Raw genomic sequence first — 12,089 nt, forward strand, 5'->3', positions numbered from 1 at the left:
TTAGTGCAGCGCAAGCGTGCGGCTCGGTTTGGGGGAAGCTCTTGGGCCGCTTCTGGCCCATGGGCCTTAGGTTGCCAACCCCCGTGGTAGCTGTTCTAATCAAGCAACATCCGGAGGGCGACAGGTTGCCCTACAGATACTGGAGTCATTCAAGCACTGTTTTTGGTGGACACAAACTCCAGCTCCAATGTGTATATGCTAAAATATGATGTGCAAGGCAGCTCTCAGAGAACAAAGTGTTCATTCATTTCATTACCGCACCCATGGAAAGAATGCTGTTTGGTGAGGACAGGTGTTATGCCACAGCCTTCACGCTGCTTGATTTTGAGACCACTGGCATGTGTGCGGTCTGTCCCTCACTTTAGTTCATATGCATGTCATCTTTGGGTGCCTAAGCCAGAAACTTAGCACTCTCAGGTCTCCATACAAAAGAGGTCCTCTAAGTGTTGGTCATTCACATAATCTGATAGTGGCCCAGGAGGTCATCAACAGAAGACTAAGAAACTGTCAATGGACCGGGACAAGTAACTTTCCCTTGCATTATTTTCTGGCTGATGGTACACAATCTTTTTCTTGAGATGTGGGCATGCATGCTATGCTCACAGAAGCATAGCAGAATCACAGCCAAGGTTGGAGGAGAGCTCTTTCATACTCAGTCCTTCCCCTAAAAAATACCACAACTATGTGGAATGAGTAGCAGGGCTTGCCTTCCATTTTCTATCTGGATTATCAGGAATAGCCCAGAATCCCTGTGGTTTCAGCTGCAGCTTGCTTGGCTTGATCACCCTGATATTGTACCATATATTTAAGTACCTTACTCAGGGCCACAGAAATAGAATTGAAATTCTATGCCAGGGAAATTTTTCATTCCTTGCTGCAGAATGTACAAACCTACAATTGTGCTCATTAAAGCAGAAGTAGCTGTAGAAATTTTCTACAGCGAATTTGTAGAATTCACTGTCAATTCACATACTTGGGGGGGGGGGCGGTCTTCAAATTGCATCAAACCCACTTTCTTTCTCTAGTTCCCTTGGGGGGCTGGTTGAGTTTTGCACATACATTTTTTGATTGCTCAGCACCTGATGACTCACCACACATGTGAACCAACTCCACTGAAAAGCGCTATGTCTGCAATGAAGCGAGACAGCACAGACATCGTATCTGTGATACTGATACTGATCTGTTGCATATGCAGATCATATATTCTTTTCCTGAATAAGAAGGGCTTGCAGAAGGATGAGTGGCTCCTGCTCCTCCCAGTTCTCTGGTGCATACAGAAGTTTCAGGCATTATAGAGGCGCACTGCCAGGCACTTCAATATCTAGCTAGCAGATACAGCCAAAGAGGCTGAAGTGTATGTGCATCTTAGCATTAGCGGGGCATGCACACTCCTTCCTTTTGGGCATTATGGAGGAGCATACCAGCTAAAATAGAAGTGATTGCAAACTAGGCTGGTAGAGCATTTCCATAAGGTCCAAAGCTGCTTTAAGTATTTTCCCCAACTTGCCACTTCAAGCCCTTTATCGACAAGATCCAGTTACTCTAGACCTGTGCTTAGTTACAGTACATTGAGAAACAGACTAGACCCACATCAATATAAAAAGCAATAAATTCCAAAAGCTCATTGAGGACAAACACACTCAGATGGTTATGATAAATACTACATATAAATTCTTTGGCAGCAAAGTATGATTCAACAACAACAATTTCCCCCATGCAATATTTCTGCATCCCCATGAAATCACTGTATCTCAATAAAATAGACATTGCTTTTCTTTACATATATTACTGTGCTAGGCTTAAAGCACTAGTTCATCCCTGAAGAAAAAGGTGGGGGTTTTTTGGTTAAAAAAATTATAGTCATTATCTTATGTAACAGGCTAAAAATGAAAATGGGCGGGAAATCACTCAATGCATGCTTTTGCCATTATTTAGAACAACAGTAGTATGTTTATATGATACAACCCACATACTTTATTTTCCTTTAAAATCTAACTAGTAAAACGATATTGCTATCAGCAGAGTCATAAACAGAATACACAGATGACCATCTATGTTCAAGTATCATCATTATTGAGGAGCCATAGGGTGCCATCCACCAAGCATAGCTGCTGTGGAGTTTTCAAACTATTTCAAGGGTGTTTGTGCAGGACTTCAGAAACTTGCTTACAGCAGCAACAGTGCTTAATAAAGAAAGCACATAAAGCGATTGACATTTTGCCTGTGTTAGCTTTTTTTGGTCTTTCAGTGTAGCGACAAATTACAGTAGGAGAGTTTATTCACACAGGGAATAAAAACAGGACTTATGAAAGTACCACATTGATAATCAACACAGGGTGGAGTTTTAAGGTTTTGTGGTTGTCCGTATAATTGCCTTTGGAAGAATGCATCTGAGGTTAGTAACGTTAGTTCAATAGGCCTGTTTAATTCTTGTATGGCTGATTATATGAGCTTTAATTTCCCCCCAACCCCCATCAAGATTCACAACATTCAGTGTCAATTAAAAGGGCTGTTTGTTACATCAGGAGATGTCATCTTGGATTCTCCTTGGAACTGTCAGTTGTTCATAGGTAGGTAGGGTGTTGCTGGAGAGGAAGAGCTCAGCGTTAACATCATGCCTGTGAGATGATTTGTTGCTGCCCTGGGTTCCTTGCTGGATGGAAACCAGGTGCTGCAGCAGGTCTGTGATGAGGTTCAGCTTCTGATCCATTTGAACTACCTACAAAAGACAAAAAAAAACCCACTCAGAATCTTAGAGTGAAAAAAGCTGTGATTCAAGACAGAGATTTAAAAATCAGAATTAGCTCAAATGTATGTCACGGTTGAGCTGAGACTTTTTTGGTCCTCTGGGTAGAAAGACTGGCCACCTTCATAAGACTTACATATATGCAAAAAATGATATTAATATAACCATCTGCTAAAATACACCCCTGCTTAGAATTCAGTATCAAAGCCCTATGTGAATTAGCATGTGTTTGTCACTTCTCGAAAAACGCTCACAGTTCGTCTTTGGGGAAACTCCCAACAGAAAGGGAGTTTCAAAACTGAGGAGTAGCAAACAAAAGCCGCTTGTTTATGTAATCCGATTGACTGTTTTGGCAGTGCTGTGGGACACATCATATGAACACCACACTACACAGATGTGGCTGCCTAGGCATTCAGACAAAGCTCATTGTGTGCGTGTGTCTTCCAAAGAAATAAAGCACCACTGAAAAGTTTGCAGTGCCAGATTGCCCTGATAAACAAACAACCTGAGCACTCTTCTAATGCGCATGCGGGCAACAGTCCGTGGGAAGGTTGACGTCCAAGTTACAACCCTCTACCCCACACCATTTCAGAGTCAGACATGCTCTTGCTGCAGTGTGAGAGAAGGCTGCAAGCTGCACAGCAAACCCTCTTTTCTTCAGGACACATGCCTGTGACGTAAGAAGAGGGAAAATATGACTTGGAATGAAACGGGTGCAAAACCTGTTATTTATTAAACTTACAGTGAATAGAAAGTACTTCAACTAACGAAACTTAGAATGTGATGTACGGCGGGCAGAGCTATACATGACAGCAGATCTGTTAGATTTGCTGCTGCCGCTGCTGCAGCCTTCTGCTTCAGTGGGATTCATTTTAAAATGTGGAGCTACAGGCCTGGAACAAATAGCAGCAGTGCCAGAACAAAAGTTGGCATGCAGGGGTGGGGGGGTGGGTGGGTAGGGAGGAGACTGACCTCTTCAGCTATGATCTACAATATCAAAACAAATGCTGTTAATTGGGAAATGACGAAGGAGTGTCTGTTGGGAAGACTGAATTTTTCATGATCCCAGCAACAAGGGATTTGTGGAACCTCACAAACTGAATAGCAGTATGGAGAGTACGTTTAGCTCCTGTTGCCTTCCTTTGTTCTTAAAGGATAAGAGAGCATGGGAGAATAATCTGTACCAGGATTTACTTGGCATGAGATATTCTACCCCTCTATTTCACTTTTAGCTGTGCTGGCTGGCACTTTAGAGAGGGGAGGGCAGAATAAAAGCCCTGCTAATTCCTTGCCCACTCACATAGGAAAGGATTCCTTTTATCTCAAAATGGGTGCTGCGGACAATATAGTGTGACAAGGGCACCTAATGTTCTCATGCCCGGATTTAGTTTCTGTTTAATTCTAGCGATAATAGGAACCTAAAGGGACTGGGGGTGGGGGCACGGAGAGAGAGAGAGAGAGAGAGAGAGAGAGAGAGAGAGAGAGAGACCATGTCTGGACATTAAAAAACTGTTGCAGATTTGACAAAGTACAACAGTTTTTGTTTTTTAAATGTCAGAAATAATTACATAGATTAGGTATTGGCAATTAATAGCAAAAGGGCTCAAGCATAGCCCCCAAGGACCAACTTAGATAGATAGATAGATTCTTTATTGTCATTACACAAGTGCAACATTGCACAAGTGCAACGAAATTGGATGCCATCCCTTAAAAACAACAAAAGCAAAACAACAACAACAACCAAACAAACCACATTCCAGCCACACCCACACCCACACCCATCAAACTCCCAGGTCACACTATCGAGTTACAGCATTTAAAAAGGCCACAGCTCTTGGATAAAAACTATTTTTCAGTCTATTTGTCCTTGACTTGATGTTTCTATATCTCCTGCCAGAAGGCAGTAGTGCAAACAGACTGTATCCCGGGTGAGATGCATCCTGCAGGATGTTGTTTGCTTTCCTAAGACAACGGGAACCGTACAGTTCTTCCAAAGATGGGAGAGGATGACCAATAATCCTTTGGGCTGTGGTTATGACCTTCTGGAGCACCTTCCTCTTCCTAGCTGTACAACTGGAGAACCAGGCACAAATACAGTATGTGAGAATGCTCTCTATGGAGCCTCGGTAGAAGGACACCAGCAGTCTCTCACTCAGATTGTTCTTCTTTAAAAGTCTGAGGAAATAAATTCTCTGCTGGGCCTTCTTCACCAGAGCAGTGGTATTTGCGCTCCAAGTCATGCCCTGATCGATAGTCACTCCCAAAAACCTGAATTCCGCCACCCTCTCCACCCGTTCCCCTTTGATATACAAGGGCTGAATGTCCGCCTTTTTTTTCCTGTAATCCACCACCAATTCCTTGGTCTTAGCCGTATTAAGAGCCAGATTGTTCTCTCCACACCAAACACAAAGCCGCTCCACCTCGTCCCGATAGGCGGACTCATCCCCTCCTGAAATGAGCCCCACCACCGTAGTGTCATCAGCAAACTTGATGATTTTGTTGCTGGGATAGATGGCTGTACAATCATACGTATAGAGAGTATAGAGCAGGGGACTCAACACACAACCCTGTGGTGAGCCGGTGTTAAGGCTAAGGGCTGTGGACATATGTGACCCCACTCTAACCCTCTGAGAACGTTCTGACAAAAAATCCAAAACCCAGAGACAGGTGGAGTTGGAGAGTCCAATCGCCTCTAGCTTGGACACCAGTCTATGGGGGAGGATAGTGTTAAAAGCAGAGCTAAAATCCACAAACAGCAGCCTCACATAACTCCCCGGCTGCTCCAGATGGGACAGAGCAGCATGGAGAGTGATAGTGATAGCGTCTTCCGTGGATCTATTTGCCCTGTATGCAAACTGGTAGTTGTCAAAAGTTGATGGAAGACAGGAAATTATATGACGGCGCACCAGTTTCTCAAAACACTTCATGATGATTGGAGTCAGTGCAACTGGTCTGTAGTCGTTCAAACTACTGATTGTAGATTTTTTAGGCAGAGGAACAATAATTGACGACTTCAGGCAGGGTGGGACAATAGACTGGTGTAAGGACTTGTTGAAGATCTTAGTAAAGACCTTCGCCAGCTGATCCGCACAGCCCTTCAACACCTTTCCCGTGATGCCATCAGGTCCAGCAGCCTTCCTCGGATTCACCATCCTCAATACCTGTCTCACCTCATGCTCCTCTACAGTGAATGAGGGGCCCCTATGGGCTGGTGGCTGTAATACCGGCGTCTCAGGTGGCTCCTTCTCGAAGCGAGCAAAGAAAAAGTTAAGCTCCTCCGCCAGCAAAGGGTCACCATCGACAGCACCAAGGTTAGGTTTGTAGTTGGTAATATGCTGAATCCCCTGCCACATCTGTCTTATGTTGTTACTCCTTAAATTATCCTCAATCCTCTGTCAGAAATAATTACATAGATTAGGTATTGGCAATTAATAGCAAAAGGGCTCAAGCATAGCCCCCAAGGACCAACTTATTATGCCCCTCTGCTGCTTTCTCCCACTTAAGCCAGACCAAAGGCTTTTAAGCACACTTTCTGCTAACGTGATCTGCACCAGCTGCTTTTGGTGGAATCCTCTCATTTATCTCCAACTCTCTCACTCGTGTGTAGACAGCAACAGGCTATGTTACAGTAGCAGCTAAAGTGCACAGGCAGAGAACTCTCAGAGCCTCTGTTTGCTGCTCAAGGGAAAGGAAGGGGTTAAATGTCCCATTGTGTCTTGGGGTGTGTGTGTGTGTGTGTGTGTGTGTGTAACAGAGAGACCGAGACCCCAATGAGAATGTTGCTGAAGTCAATGTTGCAGGCTGTTCAGTTCATGCTCAATTCAAAAACAGCAGGCCACCTAATAATGATAACAACAACTACTACTACTGACTAGCAACCTAAATTACAGGTTTCATGCTGCACTATGTCTATGCAGAAGTTACCCCTAATCTAGCCTTAATTTAGAAAGCAGCACCTCTCCCCGCCTCCCTAGCAAAGCCCATGAAAGGTAGAAGACTGTTTTTGTCAAATGATTTGGACACTTGCTGGGAAGCAGATACAGAAACCACAAAAATACGAGGTGCTGGTGGATGCACTGCAGCTGTGTTTCCCTGCCCCCACCCCACCCCCAGAACAAGACAAAGGCTGCAGTCCTCAAACTCCTAACCCCAGATTAAGCCGTGAGATGGTACAGTAAGAAATACTAGCCCCATGGAACATTAATTATTTTGCTTGCCCTGTAATAAGGAAGCCAGTTAACGTAGTTGAAATGACTGTAAGAGAAATCTATTCAACTTGCACTTCAGGAAAAATAAGAGTAGCCATGAACTGTAGATGGTGCTTTTGGGTACCACAGGAGGTCCTGTGGAACGGTGCCTGCTAAGCAAGCTGTGCAGATTTAGGCTAGGATAAACAAGCTTTCACTGGGTCCCTTAATCTGCCATTGGAAACTCTACCCCAACCACAATTGCTTTCCAACACCCACCCAAAAGCCTTCTAACTGGATTGTAGGAGACCACCTTTAGGATGACAGGACCCACTCAAAAAGATAGATTCTGCACATCCCTACTGAAACCTGCGGGTATAGGGCGGTATATAAATTCAATTAATAATAATAATATGCTGGTGTTAGTGCCTGCATATTGCACTGCAATTAAACAAAACATAAAAGTAAAAGGTAAAGGTACCCCTGCCCATACCGGCCAGTCATGTCCGACTCTAACAAAACAAACAAACAAAACAAGGGATGTATGAATTAGTCATTCTCCACCCCCGAGGGCCAAACTGTGTATAACATAAACAAATGGGTACATTTTCTCTGTCTTATTATTTTATTAAAAAATGGAACTATTCCCTATCTTACTCTCTCTTCTAGACATTCTTCAACTCAAATTTTTCCCCCAGGCTGCTTCCCCAACCCCTGCCTTGGCAATACAGGATATATACAGGTACCTATAATTTCCTTGGCAAGACACAAAACAGTTGATAGGTGGATTCTGATCAGGAAAATGGATGGAGTTCAGCAGTCCTTCTATATGCTATTTAACCTCCTTTGGTTTCCTCCTTTTGGTGGTGGGGAATTTCCCCCCTCCCTCGCTTGTTATGATAATAGAGACTATTTTTATCCCGACTGCCATTTTGCTGTTTGTGCATGCATAGATGTGCATATATAGAGATAAGTGGAAGATTTAAAGCATTGCTTCATTGTTTTTACTGTATTTAAATATGCAGTTCACTATTTAGGGGCCTGGGAGCCAAAAAAGGGGGGAAGGAAGCAGTATCAAAATGCACAAGAAATATTGTCATTATCATTCCTCTCCTGCAACTCGCTGCATCAGAAGCTGTTTTTAGTTAGTTTGTTTTTTTAATAAAAAAATTCACAAGGCTATATGTAATGTGCAGTCAGACTTCCTTATACAGTACAGTGGTACCTCAGGTTACATATGCTTCAGGTTACATACTCCGCTAACCCAGAAATAGTGCTTCAGGTTAAGAACTTTGCTTCAGGATGAGAACAGAAATTGGGCTCCGGCGCAGCGGCAGCAGCAAGAGGCCCCATTAGCTAAAGTGGTGCTTCAGGTTAAGAACAGTTTCAGGTTAAGTACGGACCTCCGGAATGAATTAAGTACTTAACCTGAGGTACCATTGTATACATAATACCCAAACCCATGGCACCTTGAGGATTAACAAATATATTATGGGATAGTATTTATAGTATGCAGGCTTACTTGGCAGAAAGTCCCACTATGCTCAGTGCTGCTTCCTCACAGGTAAGTGTGCAAGATGCTGCAGAACTTTCTATCGTTTTGCCACAACAGGCTCCTGCAGACTTGGGTTTGGGCACCTCTTATTCATTTGGTTTTCTCACAATGCTACACAATGAACAAAGCACATAGGCGCTTGCTTCATATGAAGCCCAAGAGAGCGTTAATATGCTGTGCCGGAAAAAAAACCTACAGAAAGTGAAGCGATGCCATATTCTTTAAACAAGTTGGAACTATATTTAGTGTACCTTACATTTAGCATACCTTACACTTCCCTAGGAGTCAGGCTTTCAAACACATTTACTTGATTAGAAAATTAGCTACGAAGCCAGGGGTGTAATAAAAGCAAGGCAGGCAGAAAAAAGTGCTGACTCTGCTGTAATATCAACTCCTCTGGACAGCTCTGAGCTTTTTAGTGAAAACAGCAAACCATACCAATAAAATATAAAAATAATTCAAACTGATCTGCTTCTTTTGTGTAAAATGCAAAAGCAAGCAGTTTTTGGCAGCTGCATGTGTCATATTAAAAGGGCCTGCAACTTTTACACAATCAGATTAGTTGGATCTGCAATGCTCATTATTTTCTTTTAGCTGCTCAGTGACGTCTCGTAGAATTTTGAACCAAAATGACTCCACTGAAAAGAGTGCTTCCCTGCAGCAAATCAATACAACTCCTTTACTCATCAAATCAAATTTTGCCCTGAGATAACAGATGAATCCTGCAGTGAACATCTGACAGTTTCTAAAGTGCAAATAAGGCACACCTATGGGTGTCAGCATATTAGGAAGCCTTTGTTTTCCAAATCCAATGGTCCATATGTTCAGTTGCAGCTGAATGGTAGTAGGTTCTGCACCACATTACTTATCATTTAAAATGGACTTCTGTCTTGATGGCAGGGGAGTTGGAGAGTCAGGCCCTACCAATGGGCACATGAAGCAACCATCTCAGATAGCAACTGTGGTGGTAGAAGACCAGTACCAGCAGTCACCTGTTCCTTCTGAGAGCCTCATCTGTTCTCCCCTGCAGCTGCACAGTCTGTCCTGGGCCCCATAATCTGGCCTGCTGTCTCAGATACTGCTGGAGGATGTTAAGTCAGAAGCATTAGATCCTGGAGAGGGGCCCAGTGGATTGGGAGGTGGTGATTCGGGTGTGGAGGAGGGACTGAGTGGATTGCCAAGAGAGCGACCTGCCCCTGTGTCATCAGGTAGTCCAAGTGCTGTGTCCCAGCCAGCTGCCATGGCTCCAGAACTTCCCCGTTAGTGAAGCACCCCACCCCCTCGGGGGAGGTGGTTAGGGATAAGTCTGACAGTGAGCTGGCCCCATTGTCCCTGCTGCTCCCATCTCCAGGGATGTACCGTATGTAGAGGCAACTGTACCGGCCTCTACGGACTGGGCGCTTTCTACTCAGAGGACTGCCCATCTGCTTGGTTGAGTCTGTTCCAAGGCTTGGGATTACTCACATCTTCACAAATGACTCTTCACAAATGACTCTTCCTACACTGCTCTTCAGAAGAAGAGCCCAGGAGGAGTGTCAGCTGTTGGGAAAACATCTTATGCGGTGCCTTCTGACTTGGCAACCTGTAACCCAACCTATGTTGGTGTCCTGTAGTGAATTCTGGAATAAAGCCTTTAATTATAACAAACAAGTCAATAGTCTGAGGGGGAGCATGGAGCATGGAGAGTGCCCGGGCTTCCCTGCTATGGCTTGCCTCAAAGGAAATATGCATATGCCGTTCATCTGATTTCCCCAATTCCCAGTGGAGTCAAGGTCACTGCTGGGTCCCTATGTTGCAGCAAGAATGTAGCTGGCTTACACTTGTCTGATTGTGAATTCACACATACAAGCATGCTAGGTAAGTGTAAGCTCTCTATTCATACAAAGTCGTTTGGACCCAAAAATGTGGAGGTAGACCCCCACCCACCCCATCCATGTTCACTCTTGAGACCGCAAATCCTGTTAGCAGCTCGAACAGTTATGGAAGGAGTCGGATGAAGATAAAAGGCAGCAAGTAAAGGAAGTATTCTGAAATCTTGCTATCTTCGCTTTCTGCTGAAACTCTTGAGACATACCTTGGTGGTTATTACAACACTGTACAAAGTACTCAAAGGAACATGGCACTTAGAGAATTAATCTCCCATTTCAGAGAGTCCTCAAATAATTACAACTAGTGGCTGAATCTTGTTGTAGATAAATCAAACATTACTGAAAACATATGGGAGTACTCAAGCTAACACGCTGTCCAACATCTATGGTTTGGTGGGTGAGCACAGTTTCTAGATGCAGCCAGTTTAATGGAGGGGGAGGGGGGGAAGGACAGCAAAAAGGCAAGAGATTATTCTTTAGCGCTTTCAACTGAAACATTTATACTTAGAAGATGAATTAAGTGCACGCCAATGAGAGTAACATTAGAACAAGTGCCTCTTATACTGCTCTTAGCAGTCAATATTTCATACAAGATGTCACTAAAATGCACACATGCATGAACTCTCTCTCACACACACCTGTTATGTATCTGCTCCTCCAGATTACTATCCATACTTGGATAAAGGCATTATGGCATTACACCACTCACCCATCATCTGCACCAATAGAAAGCAAGCACCCATTTCAACCCACTTTAGAGGTCTGATGAGCCTGTGAACTGCATCTGATCTTCACAGCCCAGCTGCTGTTGCCCCCTGCTCACCTGTGTGCCTGGTGGGGTGGGTGGCTGTAGCTTGGACTGTGCATTGTGCCTTATTACCATTGCCATGTGATGCTAATTGGAAAAGCATACCTGTCTTTTCCAAGAATATAGGTAACTCAAAACTTATGTGCATTTAACATGTTTGCATTCAGCTTTGCGCCCTGGGCAATTTAAAAAATAAATAGTCGTATCTCGGCTCCCAAATGCCTTGGGAGTCAAACGTTCTAGCTCCCAAATGATTGAAAACCAGAAGTAAGTGTTCCGGTTTTCGAACATTCTTTTGGAATCCGAATGCCCGACGTGGCTTCTGCGGCTTCCGATTGGCTGCAGGAGCTTCCTGCAGCCAATCAAAAACCGCGCTTTGGTTTTTGAATGTTTCGGAAGTCGAATGGACTTCTGGAATGGATTCTGTTCGACTTCTGGGGTACGACTGTAAATAAAATTGGGCAACTATAGGGTGGGTGTCAGGGCAATCCTACACTCCATTGCACCCAATGAGTTTTGACTATACACAATTTGGGCTTTATGCACTATCCCCGGAACATAACCCCTGCATAAGTTGAGAGTCGCCTGTACTTTGAAACCCAAGAGGATGAGCAACTGCCATTCAGCCATGTCTCAAAAATCAACTCTCTCGAACCAACCCCGAAGGTTTATTGTAATCATGAGCAAAGCCGCCCCTCATGAGTCCTGTGGAACGGATGGTCTGAACCTGAGGAGGAGTGTGAGGAGCTTGAGAAGTTAAATGTGGAATACCTTGGAGAGGGTCCCAGCAGGTTAGGGGGTACAGATCTGTCCTTTGAAGGAGGCTCAGGCAAACTTCCAGGGGTGCCTTTGATTACTTCCTTTCCAGACTTGCCCCTCCTAGTGTTTCCAGATGAGGAGCTACCTCCAGCATATTCCCCTCTTA

The 12,089-nt window shown here is 44.2% G+C and overlaps 1 protein-coding gene across 2 annotated transcripts in view; it reads right to left on the bottom strand.

Annotated features, from left to right (window-relative positions):
• Positions 1–1,333: 1,333 nt before the first annotated feature.
• The window catches only part of KCNQ1 (potassium voltage-gated channel subfamily Q member 1), a 299,981-nt gene continuing 289,225 nt past the window's right edge, over positions 1,334–12,089 (bottom strand). For both annotated transcript variants that reach the window (XM_079987211.1, XM_079987212.1), the window contains one exon: positions 1,334–2,719. In XM_079987211.1, the coding sequence (XP_079843337.1) occupies positions 2,522–2,719 (198 nt within the window). In that variant the 3' untranslated portion in view covers positions 1,334–2,521. The remainder of the gene's footprint in view (positions 2,720–12,089) is intronic.

The sequence above is a fragment of the Podarcis cretensis genome (genome assembly GCF_951804945.1).
Source record: "Podarcis cretensis genome assembly, chromosome: 1".
Taxonomy (NCBI): Eukaryota; Metazoa; Chordata; class Lepidosauria; order Squamata; family Lacertidae; genus Podarcis; species Podarcis cretensis.